Source organism: Syngnathus typhle, linkage group LG1, assembly GCF_033458585.1.
Source record: "Syngnathus typhle isolate RoL2023-S1 ecotype Sweden linkage group LG1, RoL_Styp_1.0, whole genome shotgun sequence".
NCBI classification, from domain to species: Eukaryota; Metazoa; Chordata; class Actinopteri; order Syngnathiformes; family Syngnathidae; genus Syngnathus; species Syngnathus typhle.
In genome coordinates this window covers 13,557,941-13,580,990 of record NC_083738.1, presented here as the reverse complement: position 1 = coordinate 13,580,990, position 23,050 = coordinate 13,557,941, and the positions used below count along the sequence as shown (strand labels likewise).

Below are 23,050 nucleotides of genomic sequence, written 5' to 3'. Positions count from 1 at the left end.
AACATATTGCGCAAAGATGCCGGTACCGGCATCAGCATCAATATCAGCAAGGGAGTTCAATTAAGTTCATACGCCGCCCACAGGACCTCATTTCAGTGCTTTTTCTTCTGTGCACAGTCACTTGTTATAAACAGGTTCACACGTTGGATTCCAGAGAGTAGAAATTCATCATGAGCTCACCTGGGTGACGGCTATGGACGGACTACGGCAAATCTGTCTAGATTAATGTCTTCTACGTGGATTCACCTCATCAGAGTGCACTCACACAGACATTTCCTCGTACCATTTCCATTGGCACTTTCAGGAAACCATTATCGTTTTTTCTTTACACTTGAATGCAGAGTGAGGGCAAACAGAGGATAGCGATTTGTTTCCCTGATATCAGCAGCAGTCCCACCTAAGCCACCTATGCCGAGACCCACTGCACAAGAACATTGATGGAGAACCATCCATCGAATTTCTATACCGCTTATTCAGTTCCGGGTCAGAGGGATCTGGGGCCCGTCCCACCTGCTTTTGGGCGAAAGACGGCGTGCACTTTGGAATGGTCACCAGTCAATCACAAGGCTCACATAGCGGCAGACGACAGTTCACACTGGTGGTACACAATTCTGGTGGATGAACCACCATCAAGAATTTGGGATGGAGAACCAGTACAGCAGTGCTGCCCAACCGTTTTTCATCCACGGCACACCTTTTCATTGGAAAAAATCTCAAGGCACACCACCAACAAAATCTGGTGTTACACCAGTTTCTATATTAAAAAAACATATTACAACGAAAGACGGTGTGTAAGTGCTAAATAAATAAAGTCCTATTCCTCTATGTGTGGCAGAATTTAATAAAAATAAATAATTTAATAAATATTTTTTTTTTAAATTGTATTTCTTTTTTTAATAAAAGTGACAGTTTTTTTAAAAAAGATTTTAGATAGTGTAGGGAATAGACTATTGAAAGTGATTGTGATTAAAATCCAAAAGAATCAACATGACTTTGTTTACTGTTCTAGACTACCTCTATAAATATTGCAACAACAAGGTCAGATTTAAAGACGCTCTGCTGTTTTGCCAACAGCTGAGTGGTGATCAGAGTCAAGGTGTCACAATTTGATTGTGTATTTTATGTTCGTGAAAATTAACAATCCAGGTTCTCCGCTTGAACTACATTGGAATACCAGTCAGTCCGCGAACGCACCACGGCCGTCAGAGCGTCACAGCAGCAAACAGAATATGTGCCGATGCACCACAATCAGACCGACACAGCATGCAATCTCAAGATATTAAGTTGCACTTTGGGATGTGGAAGAATGCTGTAAGGCAAGACAAGAAATCTAGCATTGGGCCAACAATTGCCTTTTCACATGTGCGCACTACAAAAGGATAAAAGTGTTTGCGTGTGTGCTTTAAAGTGTGTTTATATGAGTGTGCACACCTTGTAGGGGCACATCAGAGCCAGTCTGGGAGGAACTGCCAGCTGCAGCCTTGGCACTTTTCCTTTCAGCCATAATCTAGACAATAGAGAGGGGTAAAAGAAAAAGGCGAGAGGAGCAAAACAAAACACAGGCATGAGAGGGAGAAAAAAAACGAGGCAATTAGAGAAGACAATAAAAAGTGAGAGATTTTGTTTGTTTTTGTGTCACTATGCCTAAAACAGTGTATTTGGCTCAAGTGACTTAAGAAAGTAAGTGGGTATAGAGTGATGCCTTGATTTAGGAGATTAATTCATATCATGACCACACAATATTCGCATCAGAAATAAAAAAAACAGCACCATGCAGGAATGTACGTAAAAAAATGGGCAGTAAATACCTTAGAGAAAGCACTCTTTGAAGAATTATTCACTATCTGCCAAACTGTTGGTTTTTTGTGTGGTTGTGATTGTAAAAATAAACTGCTCACAACTCAAGACAAAAAAAATATTTCTGTACTTCTGTACTATAAATCTTACTTTAGCTTCATCATTGCCATTTCAGGGTTTTCATTTTGAATATACAATCACATGACCAGTAAACTCAATTTATTCTGTCTGAAGAAGCTCAGTTATTATTCAGCCTTTGATAATTTTTGGATGCTCATTTCAGCAGAGGAATAATGGCAGTGTCATATTCCATCACTCACTGAATGTTTGTAGAATTCTGAATTTAACTGTGTGAAAAGATGCAATCTGTTTTCCTCCTTCCATTTGGCTGCCTTTCTGCTGGAGTACTCACACTCTTTTTAAGTGCATCAGAGAGTGTGCTGTTTGCATGCCAGCACTGCTCTCACTTTGTATGCATGACACCCTCTATTAATTACGAGTGTCGTTAATCAAAGTGCGTGTGGTCGGTCTGCATCACATCTAGCTGTGGAACGTGTGAAAATCAACATAAAGGACAGACAGGGCAGAAAGCAGTAAGATAAAAGGCATACACATTTTTTTTTCTATATACTTGCACTGTTTTCCAGGATCATCAAAATCCTGCGCTGATCCTCGCATGAGATTACAAACCATAATGGTGGTTGGTAGGTAGGTAGGTAGGTAGGTAGGTAGGTAGGTAGGTAGGTAGGTGGGTTTTTTGAGTGAGTGAGTGAGTGAGTGAGTGAGTGAGTGAGTGAGTGAGTGAGTGAGTGAGTGAGTGAGTGAGTGAGTAAATCCAGGGTTGCCATTGGCAGTGTCTGAATTCATTTATTCACATTAGTCATCCATCATACATAGTACCAGGGCTGTGGACTCGGGGACTCGGTCGGACTCAGTCATTTTTGCCGGACTCGGACTCGGTGCTGATTTTGACCGAGTCCACCGAGTCCGACAATAAAACAAATACGTTCAATTTTATTTTCATCATGCTGCTGAGAATGCGCGTAGGAATACTGTCCACAGCCCTGCTACGTTATGAACTAGCACAACTTTGGTAGGGCAGTGTCAGGTCTAAATACCATCAGACATTAAACCACACGCTGGAAGGAAGAGGAGAAAAGAACCAGAACAGGTTTACTCGCGAGGAGAACGATAGAGAGAGGAAACTCAGTTACAATCTCCATCAATTCTGAGTTCTGACTTCACGTGCTCCTCTATTTAATGTTTTGGTTGCCCTGGTTACAGAGGCGTTGCTACACTAAAGGGAGGGGAGATTGTGTCTGTAGCAACGCTGCAGTGGCGTAGCCAAGCCGAGGCGGCCCCCTGGTTAGGACTCCCTGCGCCCCGGGTTAAAAAAAACGAGCTTTTTCGATTCTTCATTTTCATGCCATTTTTTTCTTTCGGTCTTGCGCGAATGTGCTTGCACTATTCTATGTACGCGATGTTATCCATTCACCGTTTGCCTCCCGGACCCGGATGTTGTTTTAGCGGATTTCCTGTGGGCGCCCGCCCCTACTGGAAAAATTCCTGGCTACGCCTCTGCAACGCTGATTAGCTAAAGAATTGTTCGTCTCCCATTGTTGGCTGACTCGTCCGCGAGTGAGATCAGATAACTTGAATTGCCGCTTTCCTGTGGAACAATGCAACTAAACCTTTGCTAGACTTTATCTACTTAGTAAATTAACACACAATAACAATAAGTAACTTGTCCTAAACAATTAAACAAACATTGAGTAAATATGGGATAACTTGTACGCAACTACTTCAAACTGTATATAACGCCTGACAAAGAAAAACAGTTCTGACCAACAACAATCTATGAACCAAATCAGAACACTTCGCCTATGCAAATATGCTCTGCTCATTGTTGGTGAAGGCCTCTTACAGGAACAAAAACACACACACATAACAAAAGGAGAGTAAGGACTCGGAGACATATGGCTGACAGGGAACAAAAGACATCTCTGTCACTAAAGAGGGAGAATTTAAATAACAGGAAAGTCATAACATGTAAATGACAAGGCTTTACTTAAATCATTCCAACAGGCAGGGAAAATGTTAGCGAGCCGACGTCCAATTGGAAGGCCGCCTCACTTTTACGTCCCCGCTCTCAGCAAGGGATCCTATATAAGCCGAACCAGCCAGTGTGAAAGCAGTTGCGTTCGTTTGGCATAGTATATAACCCTCGGACAATCATGGCATCCAGAAAGAGTCATGTGTGGACGTATTTTTCTGTGCAAGGAGAGAAGGGCATGTGTATCGTAAACGATACATGTAATGCGTGGTTTTCGATGGGTTCTGCTGGCGGAAATCAGCAGGCCAACCTGAAGCGCCATCTCAAGAGGAAGCACCCAGAGGCATTCGCGAAGGTAAGCGTTTGATAAGTGGATTACAATTGATTTCCGGTAAAATACTGTGTTGAGATTACTATAGTCGAACTTAACAAAAATTCATGAATTCAAACTCAAATCTGTCCAAAGGTGGAAGAGGAGAACAAAAAGGCGAAAACGACGGCGACGCCTGGTCCATCGCAGATGGCTCCGACATCGATGATAAAGTAAGTATAGTCTGAAATGTTTTCTACATTTTGACAAATGATGACAAATGTATCGATCAAAACTCAAAACGAAAATTGCAGATCCATGATTACTTTGGCCATTTCACTAATGATTTTATTTTTTTCTCAGGTTTGTGACAGCGAAAGTGCCGCGCAAGAGGATCCAATACAAGATGGACCGTGAGGAGTTTCAAAAGGCGGTCATTTCTCTGATTGTTCATGATGGCCTCTCGCTCGTCACATTCCAGCAGTCGGCTATGCGGACACTGCTAGGGCCTGCTGCTAATCAGCTCTCTGTCAGCCTAGACAGAGATCAGATCCGCCACATGGTGGTGGCTGAGGCCGACAGGTTGAAGGAGGAAATCAAGTCGGAGCTGAGCCAGGAATGCGTATTCATCAAGGCAGACGCCGCCAACAGGCTCATGCGGAACTACATGGGCATCAACGTCCAGTACTTCCGCGACGGGGAGATTAAAATCAAGACTCTTGCCATCAAGGACACCGACGGGGGGCATGACAGTGAGGCGGTCAAGAATATCATCAACGCCGTCATCAAGGATTTTGACCTGCATGTCCTCTCCATCGTCGTCGATAACGCAGCGACCATGAGAAAAGTCTTCAATGAGGACGACGAAGATGCTGATGATACTGAAAACAAAATGGATGAGGACGAGGGCGGCGTCAATCTGGACGGCGAGGTCCAGCTTGAGAAGTTCGCTGGGATTCAGGATGCCGACTTTCGAATGATTCATCACATGCGCTGTGGTATTCACACGCTGCAACTGGCAATTTGTGACGGATTGAAGGCGGAGCATGTCATGAAACTACTGGATAAAGTCCGACGGGTGGTGAAGGGACTGTGGACCCCCAATCTGCTTGCTGTCCTCCGTCGTCGAGGAGGTCTTCTCCCTGTCGTCGATGTGCCCACCCGTTGGGGAAGCACCTATCTCATGACAAAACGGCTCCTTCATCTACGAGAGCATGTCCAGGACTTGGCAGCTGCTTCTCCGGAACTTTTCCTTAACGAGTCAGAATGGAAGGAGCTTGAGACCTTGGCCACGATCCTCAAGATGCCATACGATGTCACGGTCAAGCTCCAGTCGGCCTCAATCACCCCCGGCAGCTTTCTCAAGGAGTGGTCGGCCTTGAAAGCAGCGTTGCGCAAGCAGCCCCCTCTGGCTTCACCAATCGCCAATTCAATGGAGCAACGAGAGGACAAGCTCTTCGACAATGATTTTCTTCTGGCAGCCGTCTTCGTCGATGCGCGTTACCGCATTCTCCTCAGCGAAGAGCAGATGGAGCGCGCCAAGAATGGCCTCCGTGCCGTTGTGAGGCGAATCCGGTCTCGTACCCACCAGCACCTGGAGGGGCCGTCGATGAAGGCCGAGTTTGATGGCTCCACAATGACGGAGGAGGATCAGTTTGAAAAAGAACTTGACAGCATTGAGCGCCGCCAGCGTTTGTTGGCCGCCACCTCGCCAACCGACATAGATGAAGAAATTGGGGCAATGTTGGCACTTGGTCGAATGAAAGAGAGCCCATTTGTTACAGCTGATCATTATCCGTCCGGCCTCAAGGCAGCGACTCGGACACTAACAGCAATGCCAATCAGCCAAGTCAGTGTAGAGCGCCTGTTTTCCGGGCTCAAGTTTATCATGTCTGATCAGCGCGGCGCGATGAGGGCTGACTTGGTTGAGGCGATTTTGTTCCTAAGAACAAACTCAAGTCGTTGAATAGAAACTTGAAAGTATCTGTTTATTGTATTCATTTATATATTTAATAAAGACAAAGCCATCACAAAACTGTTGTAATTATTTAGATTTTGATCTAAATTAGCCTTGAATAAAGACTAAGCAGTGATATGAATTAGCAGAAAAAATGGACAGCCGGACTCGGACTCGTGGTCAAGAGGCCGGACTCGGAGCAAAAATCCGACCGAGTCCACAGCCCTGCATAGTAAAATAATGATATTTGATGATGGTGTTTTTACACTGTTCTGTGCAATACACCTCAAAGGACCCCCAACCCCCCCCCCCCCACTATTTGGTTAATAAGAGCATTCGTGCAATAAATACTGCACTTTCACGCCATCTTCTTAAACTTTTCTGAGGACAATCTGCAGCCTAACAACATTCCTATGCCTTCTGAACACTGAACAGGGTGACATGCTACGTGCTGATTGAGAAGATCTGTAGTTGCAGAGAATAAGCATCGTTGTTGGCCTTGAGACACACTGGAGGTCAAGCATTAGAATGGTTAAACGGCTCATGTTTGCAAGCATTGCTAGCTACACATAAAGGGCCGAATAAAATAAAACACTCATTTCAACACAACAACCACCAGTGTGAAAGCTTGGCAGTGTCTGTGAACTGGTAGTGGCACCCACCTTGGAGCAGATTTCGTGAAGACTTGTGGCGATGGCTGCGGCGGGCGTATCACATCGAAACACGTGACACTTGAGCACTCGCGTGTTCTTGTCCCTTGCCACATAGGCAAAGTCCCTGAGGACACATGAACCATGCAAATGATCACATGGCCAAACCATGACAATCCTCACTACTGTGAAATAAAAATGTAAGTTAACCATTCATATGACACTTATAAGGCTTGGGGTTAGGGATTAAAAAACATTTGAGCCAATGTGACATGATTCACATTGAACATTTAGTACATTCAGAGATTCTTTTGCGTAACACTAGAGGGAGCCCGCGCATTTAGATAACACTGGCCATTGACTGCTCAAATCGTGACTGAAAAGCCAGCCAATGACAGTATAGCTTTTAAATGCAGCCCTCCGCCCCCCCCAAAAAAATTGCAAGGAAAAAAGTGAAGTGAAAGAATGCTGACTGATGTAATGGAATCCTGGGGGGGGGAAAAAAGTCCTCAAGATCCCAGCCAAGGGAAAAAAAGATATCGTAAATAGGCCTTTAATGTCTGAAACTCATTTATCAGCCTCCATACGGTTCCATTTATCTTCTTTATGGTGAGAACAAAACGTCCAGAGTGAAGTTAACAAGTTACAAAGAGTGCACAACGTGAAGGAAGACGATGAATAAACATCAAATGCAATGTAGGCTAAAGATTTTTTTTTTGTTTGAGGAAAAAACTCCTTGGCATTATTGGCTTCTATATGATCCATTTCATTTGAACAGCACTATGACGACGGCTGCCTTTCCTCGAGCCTGCAGGTATTACTTCTTGTAGAGCTGCTTTGGGACATTAATGCATATTGAGATGAAATGCTTCACCTAGAGGGTGTTTAGCTTTGCGCCAATATTTGGATTAATGGCCAATTTATATTCCACTTTTCATTCACCCTTTGCTTCTTGGATGTGCTCAGCCTACATCTCCCATACCAATTCCTGGAACTGACTGTTAAGATCCCCACTTTAAATCGATTTATCCCATCCTCTTTAAGAGTGTGTACATCCCCCTGATCTTCTATCACCTTTTTTTTTTTTTTTTTTTAAACAACGTCAACAACTTTTTAAAAAACAAAAAAACGTAATTTGCAAGGTCTTATTACTGCAGTTTGCATCATGAGTTTAATAAAAAAAAAAAAAGATGTTGCTCCAATTCTTTTCACTAGGTACAAGTGAAAATTAATTACTAAAACTCACTGTGAACAAGCAACATTTTGCACCTTTTTTAAATCAATTTGAGTGTATACAAATCAATTTTGAATTAACCAGTCAAAATGTTGATACCAACACTGTAAGGCAGTAGAACCATGTGATTTAACAGCCACAATAATAGTGAGATGGGGCTTAACGCAGAATTTCAAAGAGCTGTATTTTAGAGGGCATCTTATTTTGTGTTTTGGAAAAGAATAGGACAGTGCACTTCTTCTACAGAATACGTAATAATTTGTCTGCACCTAAAAACTCATCTAAGGCCTCAAATAGAAAACATCTTCCCCGATGATGTTTTTGCTGCCTTCAGCAACAAAAAAACTGCTCTGTTTTTTGAGTCCGTAATGATGGAGATGTACTGGCGATACCCTACGGTGGATGTAATTCCTCCGACTCAAGCGAGCTATTTTTGTAAAACCTCATAAATTTAAGGTGTGGGAAGAGGAAACGTTATAATAAATGTGTTATCTTCTGCTATTGCAGTGCCAATGTGCTGCTTGTAAATTCATCTATTTGTGGATCTTTTTTGGGGGCAAACTAGTCACTGTTTTTCTGCTCTTTCTGAAACACCCTGAAATGCCACATAATGATTCCAAAGCCTTTGTAATATAAAAGTAGGGCTTTGGGGTCATCAAGTGGTATTTTGGTGTCAAGGAACTATTAGGTGAGGGAAGAAACCTTTAACAGACAGTCCAAAGTCTATACACATTTAGTCATGGTGTGATTGAAGAAAAGCAAAGAGAAAAGTACATTGTAGGTAGGGGAGGCCACATTATTTTTATTTTAGGGCATGGGTGTACATAACGCAGGAGAAAAATGACACATCTCCTCACTAATGAATGACAGAAGTTGCAAAACAAATGAGTAGGAGGACTCCTGTCATGACACAAATCCTGTTTCCAGCCAAAGCTGAAAAACAAGTAAATGCAAAGATGGGCACCTGAATGTCATCGGTAGAAATTGAATCAATTAGTCCACAAGTCGACCAATTAGTCAAGTCGAGGTCCGCATCAATGTTTAACTCTTAAAATCGACTAATGACTTATTTTGAGCATCTTCCAGCGGAAAGGCGATGCACTCCAAAAGTATGAAAATAAGCTCTTGGTGGAAGACGATTAGCTCGATTAGCTTCAGCTAGTTTAATCACCGCTGGTCTTAAGCAATTCACACCAGTGAGATCACAGAAGGGGCGTAAATACCAAAAAATCTTTTGTCATTCAAGTCATCTGATACATTTTCCAAACCATCATCTGCTCAAATGGAGCAGTCACAGCCAGTGCTCATCATAAAAATCTTTGTGTTTATGAGTGCATTACCCAAGCTATGATACTGCTTAATTGTGCTCATACAGGCAGGGTCGATAGCACTCCTCGCCTGTGGCCAAAGGAAATAATGTGATGTGTGGATGTAGCCACTGGGCCCGGTTTGAGAACGTTTGAGCAGCGGGCCAACGAGGAGAATTAGCCACTTTTCTGCTTCCACTACAAATGGTTTGTTTATGACCTCACTATAGGCTCTCATGGGGAGAGAAACAAAAGGCTTTCTTGATAGCCCGTGGCCACACTGGATTGCTGCTAGTTTTTAGACTTTCAGTCCTTGTCGCAATCGTGACACGAGGAATCGCTTCGACAGCTCATGGATGTAGTAGCAGTGCATAGAGGTACTGTACTTGTAGAAATGATCCGATACTGTACGCAACAATACCGCATCACCAGCCTGACGTATATGTACCTTGTACCAGATGGACACAAACATTTTCCGCATGTTATCATAAGTTGTTATTGTAAAACGTGTTGTATTTGAGTAAAACATATGCCATGATTATATATATATTTATTATATCTATATTTATGCCATGATTATATATTTATATTATGAAGGTGTGTGTTTTTGAACAGAAGTTGACGAAAATAAAACATTTTCATCATCATTACATAACGTTATGGTATTATGAAGTATCAGTACGCCTGTTTGGTATTGGTGGGTACGCAAATGAACCCCTTGTAAAATTGTTTGTTGTAAATAAGATCATGTGGTTCCACAAGCAACCCCTAAAAAAAAAAAAATCAAACCAATAGGTTGCCAACCCACAATTGTGGCAAAAATGAAGATACACAATCACACTTGAGTAAAACAGGAACAATTAGAATTACCTTTCTCTGGTTCCCGGGAAGCAGAGGGATGTGAAGATGAGAGAATGTGCAGCAAGAATGAGGAAGGTAAGATTGAAGGTGGGATTGCAAATGAGGAAAAAGGGAAGGGAAAACAAGAGCACAGGGAAAGAAGCAACGTTATTACATTCCATCAAAGATCGTCATCAGGTGTTGGATTATGTGGATGCGTGTAAACATTGTTCATTCTCATTCTCATTGTTCTTTGTTTACAAGAACATATCACATCAAAGAAACGGTCTACTTGTTCATTTTGGCTGTCCCACCTTGTCACTCACTATTCCTACCATGCATGGTTTTGGAACATGGGAGGAAACCAGAGTACCTGGAGGAAACCCCCTCCAGGCATGGGGAGACCAAAACTTCAGAATAAGAATTTGAGTCTTGCTGCCTGCTACATTTGGTGGTTGCCATCTCACGCGCACACAAATACATGCACACACACATGCGTGCATGTTTTGCTCCCAACTTCCACAACGTCTCTTTAAACACTTAATTTCAATCAGAAACTTCACATCACATTGCACAGAAACTCCTCCAACAAAAACAAAACCTTGTCAGATTGTCCTTGATTTACTTAGCACAAAGGAGCATCTCTGCATCTCAATGCAAATTGTTTCATGTATTCCATAGCCACAGGCAACCAAGAGCCAATAAAATTGATGACAAAAATGATGACAGGTAGCAGAGAAGAGTAAATTTTAAACAAAGCAAGCAAAGAAAACAAAGAAACAAACCGAACACAACCAAAACAACGCATGAGATATTTCTGTTGATCCTAAAGAAATGTTGAAATGAGTGTTATATTTGTATTGCGAGACGTTATGCTTGGAGGAAAAGATTGACTCACTGATAAAGTACCTTAAGCATTTGTTGCCATTAAGTACAACTCTTATTTTGTCAAGCTGCTATTTAGCACTTTTGGGGCGTGCTAACCTAAAAGCTAAGAGCAAACGTAATGCAATAAATGCGATTCCCCCCCCCCCCCCCCCCCCATCTTATTACCATTCAATCCAAGTCTGCTCTGACGAGCATACATACATTTACAGTGTTAGTGTTTTCAGTCAAGGATCACTCAGTTTGGTGAGAAATAACTAGAGTTAGCCAGTTTTGGAAGCCTAAGTAAATCACTGTGAAGTTTTGTGACGTTCATACTCACATCCACGCACACTTTATGACCTGATTCCAAGGATTTGGCAAGGCAAGGAAGGCTAAAAGGGAGAAAAAAAGAGGCGTGGGGGGCTAGAAGAGAGGGATAACACAAGCTGGGAGGCACACGACACCCACATGTCAACACTCGTCATATTTCGTTGCATATTTTACAGCATCGGCATAAGGGGGAGAAGAGACGAATTGTGGGTGGGCGTGAAAAAGCGAGTAAGATAATGTCCTGCTGTTCTCCCTGCACTTGATCGTTTTACATCACACTGATTTGGAAAGTACGTGCAGGATTGACATATGTGCATGTTCGTGTGTGCAACCTCAGTGAAATGTCACCTCAATAAATGGCCTCTATTTATGTGTGTTTGTGTGTGTGTGTGGCTGTGTGTTTGTGTTTGTGTGTAATAAAGAGAGTGTGGGAGAGAGCAGGGATTTGAGTAAGTGACTCCAAAGCTTGCTCACAGTGTAGCACTGTGTCCTAATTAGCTCAGCGGCATGTGCAGTAATGCAGTGTTCATGCACAGCATACACTCACTGTATGTGCACTTGACCTCATAGTGCACAGGCAGGTTCTATAAAGGTGGGTCCTTTGAACACTAAAAGTAAGAAATATTCTATCGGACATATATTGGATACGTATCTACCTGTTTGGTGATGCCTATGTTGATAGTTTGGGAACTGAACTGATAATGTATGATTGTTTTTCAGACAGAAACCATAAAAACAAATATATAGCTCGGGTTGCACCTTGGTGCCATGGAAACGTACCGAAACGAGTTGAGGAGCTTCAGTTAGACTAAAGTAGTCATTTGATGCTGTCCTGTGTAGGGATGGGAATTGATACGATTTTTACCATTCCGATTCCATTTTTGATTCCGGTTAACGATTTAATTCATTGCATGTTGACAAGGGTAGACGACGGGGGGAACAAATGCCCACAATCCCATAGCGGATAACCCCAATGTGGCCATCAGAAACATAGTGAAAATGTAGCCTAAAAGCGAGACCCCAGACACCCATCCTGGTGTGCACATTGCTATGTGACCAGCATCACTTCTCATTGTTCCCCTCTCAAGCCGAGAGGAGCAAGAATTTTATCTGCGAAAGATTTATTGGTTGGAGGAGCGATGGGGAAGATCTATAGCGGGAGCACAATGAATAATCTGTCAGGAAGACACGTATTACAACCAGGTGAGCTAAACCATGCCTAATGTGGGCAATAAAGAGGCAGCAGCGACACTGAAGGAGGAGGCAATGGCTTGGTTTCATCACAGTCCATGATGACCCTTCAAGGAGTCAGGCTTTGTGGGAGGTGGAGTGGACATGTCCCCACGACCAAGCAGCGAGTGGACAAGTGGCTGTGATGGATTGTGGAAGGCCAGAAGGATGGCGGAGTGATGAGGGAGCTTGGTGTGTGAGAGGGTAGGGAGTGGGGGAGGCCATCAATCACCGTGGCGTCTATCCAATGTGTCTGGGCGATCAGGGTTGTGTCCCAGAGGGCCATCAGATGAGTCTTGCATATTAATTAAGGTTAAAGGCGCCGTGCCATCAGCAAATGAGATGGGCACTGCCAAAAGTTAAAAAATGCAAACCCATTGTCATAAATGGAGGTGATAGCTTGAGCCTTAAAATATTAATGACCCTCAAGGGCTCCTTGTTTTCTTTCTTTTATTATGTGAAACAAAGGTCGGCTAGCTTTGGACAGGATGTCCAGCCTATGATGAATATCAATGAAAGGTGCATGCTTGTAGTCATTATAAAACAAGAGCTGGATCAAATAATCTGCCTTTACAAAGAGAATAAAGAGCTGTACATTGGCAATCCTTCATTGTAGTAAGTGATGTGGAACTGTACAAAATTATTGAGAAGTGTTTGTAATTCTGTGGTGCCTCAAGATACCAGTTTAATTTCTTTTCCCTCAAAAACTCTCGAGAGGATTTTGAAATGAATAAAAATGCCATTAATCTCTTTCAGACTCCTCAAAAGATATTAGTTAGAGGCACAACAACGAAAAGGGACTCCCGCTTCCCAGCCCCTCCCGTCCTTGCTACTCTTCTGTCATAAATCTTTACTCTCATTTTGCTCTTCACTTTTTTCCATCAGTCACAACCCCATCCTCAATTGCCTGTCAGAAAAAAAGACATGCACAATAAACACAGAATCTATCACGCATAAACCAGCATGTTGTGCACTTCATATAGAATATAAGATGTTTGAAATAAAGTGGTAAAATATTACATTTCTGGCACTTTGAAGCACCCCGCAGCACATCCACACGTTAATCGTGTTTTCTGCATCCTCCCGCCAATCCCTCTTTAGCTTACTCCATCCTTCTCTCTTCTTTGCATTTTATCTTAACTCCCCCAAAACATCTGCTCAGCATCAGTCTGCATCCTCACACCTGACTGATAGCCGGGAAGCGAGCAACCCAGCTGTCTATGAAGTCAAAGCCGTAGCAAAGAGGCGGGCAGGCAGAGAAGGTGACAAATAAAAGGGGGACTAATGACAGTGTTCATTAATAAAGGAGAGGTAAGATACTTACACAGGCAGACATGCTGGCCATGTCACAAAATAGTTCCTCGCCTCGTTAACTCCTTTGCCGCTGTGACATTGCGATAGAGCTCCCGTGTCGCTTGTTCCTCAACGGTGACGCTTTCACTGTCTCTCCGCCTCTTCTTTTTTCTTTTTAATCCTCAAGAGCTCTTTTCCTCCTCGCTCACTCCTCTAACCTTCTATTCCCACAACTAGGACTACACCTCTGTCTCAAGAGTCACTCGATGTGAGGAGGGAGGCATCTCCAAGCTAAGAGTCAGCACCTGCTCCCCCCTAGAGTCGCTCTTATCTTTCCCTTTTGCCTCTCCTACAGAAAGTGTTAAAAATGGGAAGGCTTGCACAAAGGCGTGAGAAGCAGCGGGAGGAAGACGCTGACTGAGCTGAGCAGCCAATGACACGAGAGGGAGGCAAAATGAGAGCTGGAGACAAAGAGTGGGAAGACCAAGCCCAAAATAAGGGATGGAGGAGCTCAGTTAACATGGGCGCACACCCTAAAGAGTGCTCGAGTTTTAAACTAAGGAATTCATCAACTCAAGCCCATGTGCACACAGACACACACACAATAAGGTTTGCACATGCGGCCAGGGGCATGCAGATACTCAGACTTGCTGAGTGCTCCAGATTTAGCTACATGATTTCATCGAGGGACCGACAGCCCCCCGTCTGTGCCCCTCTGCCCCGCCCAATTTAAGATGGATGTGGGGCTCATTCATTTTGAATCAAGCAGGACCAAGAAAGCAACATTCACATTGGTGAGAACACTCCTCAGTAGGAAGCAAGCGACGCACGTTCATAAACATTTCAGTAAAAAAAAAAAAAGGAGATATATAATTTATTTTTTGTGGACCTGTGTCCAATAAAGGTTTATGTAGATTAGCTACACTGTTGATCTAACTTTAGATCTGCCAGTATGTGTTATGGTAATGATTAAAATAATAACAAGGGATGAGGGAGACATGGAAAAAAGGCAGGACCGCGGTCCTCAAGAACCGGAGATGCCTTAGCTACACTATGACCAAGGTTAAGACAATTCATTTATTGCCATCTCCTGAATTACTTAGCCAGTCCCTCAATGATTATGTTAACAATGTCTGACTTTCCACCACGCCTATCTTTGAATTAATTTACCAGTTGAAAAGGAAATAACAGCTGGCGTTGGGTGTGAATTGGTCTATAGAGAAGCTACCAAAAAGCAACTAAAAATAAGAAACAGGCTAAAGACACTTTGACCTCTCAGCCACAATGCTCTCCTTTCCTACTCTTCAGAAAATTAACTTTCTCTTCCGAAAACCTCTCACGACATTATCCCAAATGTATTTTCAGAGAAGAAATTGAATGAATACTCAAGGACACACTCTGGAAATTTATTTCAAAGCATATATTATGAGAGGAAAGAAAAGAAGTATCTCAAACACTCTCTTGAAGCATAGGCTTTGGCTCTGCTGCCCTCTTGTGACAGTCTAAAGGTAAGACGCACAAAAAGCTCAAGGCTATAAATAAGGGAAATAAAAAAAAAAAGCCTTGCTTCAAATGACGTTCTGAGATACTTTAATCGTAGGAAAAATGACGCAAACAAAAAGAAGCTTAAAAAATGTCATCATTGATGAACAAAATGGTATCTGAGTGAGGCAAAGAGAAAGTGACGCTGCGATAAAAACAAGAGCAGAACAAGCCCTGCCTTCTTCCTCCTGTTACACACAATACCCATTACTGCTGAGAGACACAGTGAGCGTTTCTCTACCCTCTGAGACATAAGAGGCCAAAAGGGACTTTTCAAACTAGAATTTCACACAACAGCCTTCACACAACAGGTATCATTATTGATCCAGTGGTATGATTTAAAATCTGTCAGTATCACACCTCACTAGTACAGAACTGCATTGCTTCTTAATATTACTCATCATTTCCATGTGGACTGGAAATATTGAACATTGAGGATCATTATGTTGTTGTGAATGCAGTTAGTGCAAATGTCCACAGAAAATGATGCAATATTACTAATTGTAATGAGCTTTCCATTTCCTGCAGGGTGTATGCATTTTGGTGTTTCCTTTTCGTATCTCATCAAATCACGCAAGCAGCGATCAAAGAGCCAATCATGCTCTCCAAAAAGCTTTTAAGCATATTTTACGGCATTTCAAATACCTGTCATGGTCACGGCCGACTCCCCATACACGGATGCTGCTGATTGGCTGAGAGTGCAGAAGGCTTTGATCATCTGGGTCAACCAGAGTCAACATGCGGTCTTGAAGCACCAGTAGCATTCCTTTACCCTTTGGGAGCAGGTAAAAAAACATGAGCTTACCACATGATCATCATTTGTGGTTGATGGTTTTTTTTTGTTGTACAAGCAATTTGTTATTGTCAATTATTTTGATAATGTTGGTTGTAATAATAATGATTGAGAAAATGATAACAAAAATTATAAACATAAATGGAACAACTCCTCTGCACACAAAATATTCCCCCTTTTATTATCTTGCATAGTATCCATACTGAAGAGGGGGAGATGCTCGCTCATGATGACTCAGTCTTTTATGCTACAACAACTTTCTAATTGGTGTTTTTCAAGACAACAACATAAAAAAAAGGGTTAAGAGAATTTTTTCACCTAAAAATACCCAAACAATCAAGATTTTAACTACCTCGCTGCCTTTCGCTATTACAGCAATGACCTTTTTACGCCAGGTTTTTAGTCACAGAAGCTGAAAAAAGTAACAAGCCTATTTTGACAAAGTAAGGTTTAGAAAGCACTGTGAAAGTGCAGTAAAATTCTACTTAATAAGAGTAACAAAATATTTGTATTTCTTGACATTCTACAAATGACACTCATACAGTGCATGATATTATCCCAGCACTTAGATAATGACAAAAGTAACTGACCTCTCCCCAAACGCCGGCTGAGTCTCGGATATCCCTTCTGCAGTAAGAAAGTTGTCTTATGCAGTGATGGACGGCCACGCTGCTCCTCCCCTCACACAAGTCCTGTTCTGCCATCTCCACCCAGCCCAGGGACCGTACTGGAAATGACTAGGAGAAACACATAAATCATGGATTATTTTTGTTTTGTTCAAAATCACATTTCCGTTTTTCTTTTCTTTTTTTTACTATGTAGTGTTTCACATAGCCTTTAGTCATAAAATAAAATGAATGAGATGTAATTCTTTGTTGAAACGTCAGGAAAATATGATTGTGCAAAAAACAGAACCTACTGGCTACACCATTAGATGACATCCATTATCTTTTATTGTTTACAGTTATGGAATTTGACTCTTTCTCAGTCTCTTGCAATCAATCTTCCACATAGACCAAAGCGGAACTTTCTATTTAAAATACTGAATTTGTCAGCAAATCTTAGGCAGCAATTTACATTGAAAAAGTCCTCCAGAAAACATCGTTGACACAAAGACTTGCCGTTCTGATGGCACTGACACAAATATTGACTTTTAAGAGATGTAATGTACTCAATGCTTTTCAAGTTTCAGAATTGTAATCTGAGAAATGTATGGAAACATAAGATGCAAATCCTTCACTTAGTCTTTGTAGAGTTACAAAATTTAATTGTGAAACGATATCAACCACATTTAAGGCTTTTATACGTACTGTATTATGGATAATATATTTCGGCTTACCATTGCTTCTGGATCCGGGAAAGTATTGTCGAGGTCCACCGTTTCCAGTGGAGCTGGAGGGCTGCAGAAAAGTCAGACATTAAAAGCTTGATGCAGTGGTTCTCAAGCTTTTTCCAATAAGTACCACCTAAAAAAATACTTAGCTCTCCAAGTACCACCATGGTGGTCTACATTAAATTACAGCATAGTAGACCTTTGTGTTAATCAAAAATGAAACCGAGGTCTTATTTATTATATTTGTTAAATATTATTGGAGATTACTGTTATCTTATCAACCATTGGAACATTATCACAATGCTTAAATATAGGTAAATAAACACGGTACTTTACTCAATTGAAATGGATTGCGCAATTTCCACCTAAAATATTTTTCTTAAAAAAAAGTTTATAAAGATTGGCAGCAAACTTGAAAGATAGATAAAACTGAACCGCATTTTTGTCACACACCACACTTGGAGACTTGGAGTGCATTGTATGTTAAATGAGCGATTGTAATTGGTGAAAGAACATCACGCATATCTGGTACGACACAGGGAGTTAATTAGTGTGCTTTACTTGAGTTTGAGGGAAGCATAGCGGAGGGTGGCCCCTTCAAATGCCTTCAGACTGGGGTCAGGATAGATTGGATAGTCCTTCAGATCCTACCATGTACAAACAGTGAGCGAGTGAATTAGTCATAGCTTCACACTTGAATTACTTTATGGTTAGACTGGATTTGTCACTCATTTTTATTATAAATGACTCCATTAGTTACCACAGTATTTACTACATTTGTTCAATGTGCAATTGGACAGATATTGAGGCGGGCAAGGTGAGTTCCCCCTACCCCCATTCACCAGCCAGCTATTTAATCAATAAATGGTTTAATAATATATTTGATCACATTGAAGATATGCGAACAAATCAAATTTGGTTTAGCATTCATAACAGAGGAAGAAACATTTGTTGATACAGGTTGCGTTTTCTTATTATCTTAATCTTAGATACACAGATATACCTGATTCAAACATTATGCAATATGAGATTCAGTTTAATTTAGACACAACAGAACATACACACAATGTGGAAGATGCTGTGATGGGGCCAAAAAGGAATCTGACAGCTGACTATCTACGTGATTTTTAACAAAAGAGGGGGAAATGAAAGGCTTACGTTGACTGTGCAGGTGGTGCTTTTGAGATTCTGTGCAGAAGGGATGACATCATTGGAGAGGGTGGAGGTGAGGGAGGTTGGGGAGGAGCCAGAAGGGGAGGGGACCGGCTCCACTGAACTGTCTGAGATGAGACTGCTGGGGCGCTGTGGCAGACAGGAGAGAGGGGGACAGACCACCAACATTAACGGCTTGATCAAAATAGTATAGTTATACCCTTATTGCTTGTGGTTCACTACTAGTAGACTCGCCAACACTTAGACTTTACCTCCCTGCAATGATGATTATAGCTTGAGTTTGATAAATCCTCAAGCACATGTTTTGCCACATGGACGCCATGCTGAAATCAATAAGTGGTGGGTTTGTGCAGCAAACTAGCAGCGGTGCATAGATGAGACCAAAATATGCAAGTCTATCCTCAAATAGAACAAAAGCACACCCATCTGAAAAGGAACCTGCTAATGCTAGCTGATGAGCCGCCTTTGAACTCCCGTGTCAAGACACCACAGTATCCATACTGTACTGTGTGAGCATCATCTCACCTCATTGGGTGGCTGTAGCGAGTCCTGCGTCTCCTGTCGTGGTTTGTTCTCAGTCTCATTTGAGGCAACAGGTCGGTGGTACTGAGTGGTGCCGGTGGGGACATGCCAGAAATATACCTCCGCCGAATCTGAGATCTCCTGCCAGCCTGGGGGCAGATCCCCCTCGCCCCAAACATCTGCTAATGGAGCAAAACAAACATACAGTATAAAGATTGGGTGCATATCATTCATAAATGCTGTGCGAGTGTGTATGTGTGTGTCTGCACAGGAAGGAGGACGGTGGATCATTAAAGCTTCAGTTGCCATAGCAACTCTTTCCTCATCCCTTAAAGCAGTGCCCCTTAGGCAATACCCTCTGTTCATTCTGTTCCAGCTCTCCTACCTTTCCCCCTTCATATTTTCTGTTTCTTATGCTTTTGCATCCTTTTGCATTTCCATTTGCGTCCTATGCCACACTTGCAATCTCCTAGCCTTTCATGCATGCTAATCATTCTATGCGACATAAGGCGGCACGCGGTGGCCTGAAAGCTTCCCGCAGTATTGCCTAAGGTGGGGCTTTTGGTACATTTCCAGAAAGATCCATTTTTATGAGAGCTGGAAGGAGGCGTAGACTGTGATTGAAGAAGGATGCAATAAAGTGGCAATTAAAGGTTAAGATGAGCGAGGATTAATAAAGATGTTGTATGCAAAGGGAGGAGTGGACACTCCAAACAAGCAGGATCAAATAAGCATTATTAGATGTATTATAATCTATAATATTATAGATTATTATAATAAGCATGTGAAGAAAGATTAAAACAATAATTATGACTTTAATTTGAAGCAAATGTTTCTATTTCATTCAAGTGGGGCATGGGAAGACCACCCAGTCAATTCCTGACTAGCTATTTGATGTATCACCTTTAACAGAAGCTGTGATAGAGCAGTGTTTTAAAATAAAGTTGAAAAATGTGAAATTGCTCTTCCATCCTTTTGATTTTTCTGTATGCAGCCCCTGGAGGAAATATGTGAGGACCCCCTTGTACTAAAGATAAACCCGATGTTAACGAACCTGTCTCCTGTGGACTTTGAGGAGAGGGTGACTCCTGGGACAGAGTGGTCCAGCTGGAGTCTTCATCCTCCGACGGAGTTTCGGGTGTCAGATCCATTCTTAAACTCACTTTGGGGAGCCCAAGCTCTGGTTGGGGATCGGGCAGGATAAGGGCCGCCCGGTTCCTTGTAGGGGTGTTCCTCTCACTGGACCTGGGCTGCTTCGGGGAGGATGGTGGGTACTGTTGCAGGAACTGGTTTTCATTGTTGGGGTGTAGTTCTACTTTGATCACCCTGGGCTGGGAGCTCCTCTGAAGCTTTGCGGGACTTCTCGGACTTCCCTGAACCTGGATGCAGTGCTCCTCTCTGATGTGGGCCGCAGCCTGGTGGATTTCCGGTACCCACTCTGGGCTATTAGTGGATGAAGAAGAGGAAGAGCAAAGCGGTACTTCCACCACTACCGGTAAAAGAGGCTGTCTTGCAGTTGGTGATTTGTCGTCCTCCTCTTCATCCTCTTCCTCCACTAGTGGCACCGCCTCTTCTTTGTCCTCCTGACAGGAGCCTTTGCCGCTGGGCTTTTCTTCCTTCTGACTGTCTCTCTCTTTGACTGGGCTGACCTGCTCTTTCTCCGTCAAAGACAGCTGCTTGTCGTTCTCCTTGTTTCCCCAGCTCTGGTCCCAAACCTTGTCGTGGTACTCCAAGAAGCTTTTTGTCCGTCTTCGGAAGGGGAGCGGCTGGGAGTTGTCTTTCTCAAACTCGGCCCAGTTAGAGGTGATGTTGTCTGTGGGGACATTGTGAATTTTGCCCTCTGTATTTGCTCTGCTCAGCTCCAGCTGCTGACTCTCAGCACGTCTCTGCATGTTGGCCCCATTCTTGGCTAGTTTAGGGTTAGCTGTATTGAAGAGTGATGAGGAGGAGGAAGAGGAGTATAGGGCAGAACTGGATGAGGACTTAGTGGGAAGGCCCCTGCCCCTGCTAGCAGTTTGATTCTTAGATGACAGGTTATCACTTGTGCCCACCACACTACGCATGCTTGTCATTGAGTATCGTTGGCGGCTCTTGGGCAAGGTGGCCGAACCTCCGCCTTCTGAGCCAGCGGACTCCTTGATGACGTCACGTCCGAGCAGCTGGTTGTAAGAGGAGCGCAGGCTGAGCGAGGTGGGAGGTGTGGCGGATGCGCCGCTGCGGTTGGCCAGACCCACATTGGAGGGCGAGGAGCCAGAGCGGGAGAGGGGAGGGGTTTGTACTGACATCATGGCCGACTGGAATCGCGCTGACCTGTTGGGAGAGGACCAACAAAGGGGACTAAATAGTCACACACATGCTATAGATAGATAACCAGAAGGTACAATTTCTGAACAGGTTGTGAGTGAATGCTGATGAGAAGAAATGAAATGCTTCAGAATTAACTCAATTGTTGAAAATGGATAACAAACATTGAATTTGTTGTGCTGCCCACCACTTATACAATACAATACTTCTACATCTGCAGAGGCGGAGTGATCTGTAAGGCATCAACCAGCTAGGGGGCTGGGGAAGGCCAATTATTTTCAGGGATGTTTTTATGATTCTCAGGAGAACTCCTCAGTCTGCTGCTAAACAGTCAAACTGTGACACGCTTTGTCAGAGTTGTGGAGGGAGACAAGTTGTTACATAAAGAGGATGATTGGTAAAAAAAAATTATGACTTATTATTTGGTCTTGATTTTGTTTGATCAGACCAGAAAGAGAACAATTTTATGTGAAGTGTCCACCTGCTACTTTAGTAACATGTACTTCATCCCAGCCTGGATTTGAACCTCCAACCTCAGACCTGACTTTATCTATTAGGATGACTAATTAACAAGCAGTGCATTGCAATGCTTATAGAGTATTACATATACGTACGTATGAGCAATTGTAGGACAGCACTGTTCTGAATGTAGTTTTGCAGTTCTCCAGTCTCTATGCATACTCTTAAATAAGAACTGCTTTCTCACATCCTGAACACAGCCAAGATGGATGCTTTAAATTTCTTTCATCTGCTCCGATTGACCATAAATCTCTCTCAGGTAAAGTTGACGCAGTGAGTTGCTTTTATCAACACACGTGCGTCATTTGAGGTTTTTTCTCCAGCCTCAAAGCCCTTTGAGACACGCTTTCGATGTTGAGGTGTTAAGACATCAAATCATCTGCATGAGAGAGCATTCAACCCATGGGGGCATGGTGACCTAGTCCCGCCACGAATACCCCAAAATGGGTTGTAATTCTCTATAGATGCCACAAGATGGTGGCAAAGCACTACTTTAGCCAAAATGAAGCTCTCAATTAGTAAAACTGTTTCCTTGGCACCGAGATGTCACCAGATAACACTAAAGCAATAACAGTTTTGTTTTGAGCAAGCTCATCACCAAAAAAAAGGTACAATTGCAATGGCAACACTCAAATATGCATGCCGTGTACCAAACAGATGGCAGATGGATGGACACCAATCCATGATTGAGTGGTTTGCGAAGTAAAGTTTCAAGTTATACTGGCGCTAAGAGCAGGTACAGCCATACTGTGACATACTTAACCCTAACTTTTTTGAGCCAAAATTTAAGTTGCACGCGAGCTGAAAAAGGAGAGCTACAGTCACCGATGCACTTTCAGTAGTGTATCGTTAAATACCTTATGAAAACACTTGCAAGAAGCATGCAGCAGCTTCCTTACATTTGCCTGAATTATTTTTCATTGTTTTTATATTTATCTTTACTGTGAACTTCACATGTTTTGTGTGTATATTGAATATTATATTAAATGTGTCTCC

At 42.7% G+C, this 23,050-nt stretch overlaps 1 protein-coding gene across 3 annotated transcripts in view; it reads right to left on the bottom strand.

Moving 5' to 3' along the window:
• Positions 1-23,050, bottom strand: part of LOC133152630 (amyloid beta precursor protein binding family B member 2-like) — a 30,312-nt gene that overhangs the window by 3,918 nt on the left and 3,344 nt on the right. For 2 of the 3 annotated variants that reach the window (XM_061276414.1, XM_061276398.1), the window contains exons 2-10: positions 20,286-21,541; positions 19,235-19,413; positions 18,695-18,838; positions 18,098-18,183; positions 17,543-17,603; positions 16,794-16,940; positions 16,056-16,183; positions 6,780-6,894; positions 1,432-1,507 (exon numbers count right to left, since the gene is read on the bottom strand). In XM_061276414.1, the coding sequence (XP_061132398.1) occupies positions 1,432-1,507; positions 6,780-6,894; positions 16,056-16,183; positions 16,794-16,940; positions 17,543-17,603; positions 18,098-18,183; positions 18,695-18,838; positions 19,235-19,413; positions 20,286-21,519 (2,170 nt within the window). In that variant the 5' untranslated portion in view covers positions 21,520-21,541. The remainder of the gene's footprint in view (positions 1-1,431; positions 1,508-6,779; positions 6,895-16,055; positions 16,184-16,793; positions 16,941-17,542; positions 17,604-18,097; positions 18,184-18,694; positions 18,839-19,234; positions 19,414-20,285; positions 21,542-23,050) is intronic. The other variant, XM_061276408.1, reaches the window with a different exon arrangement.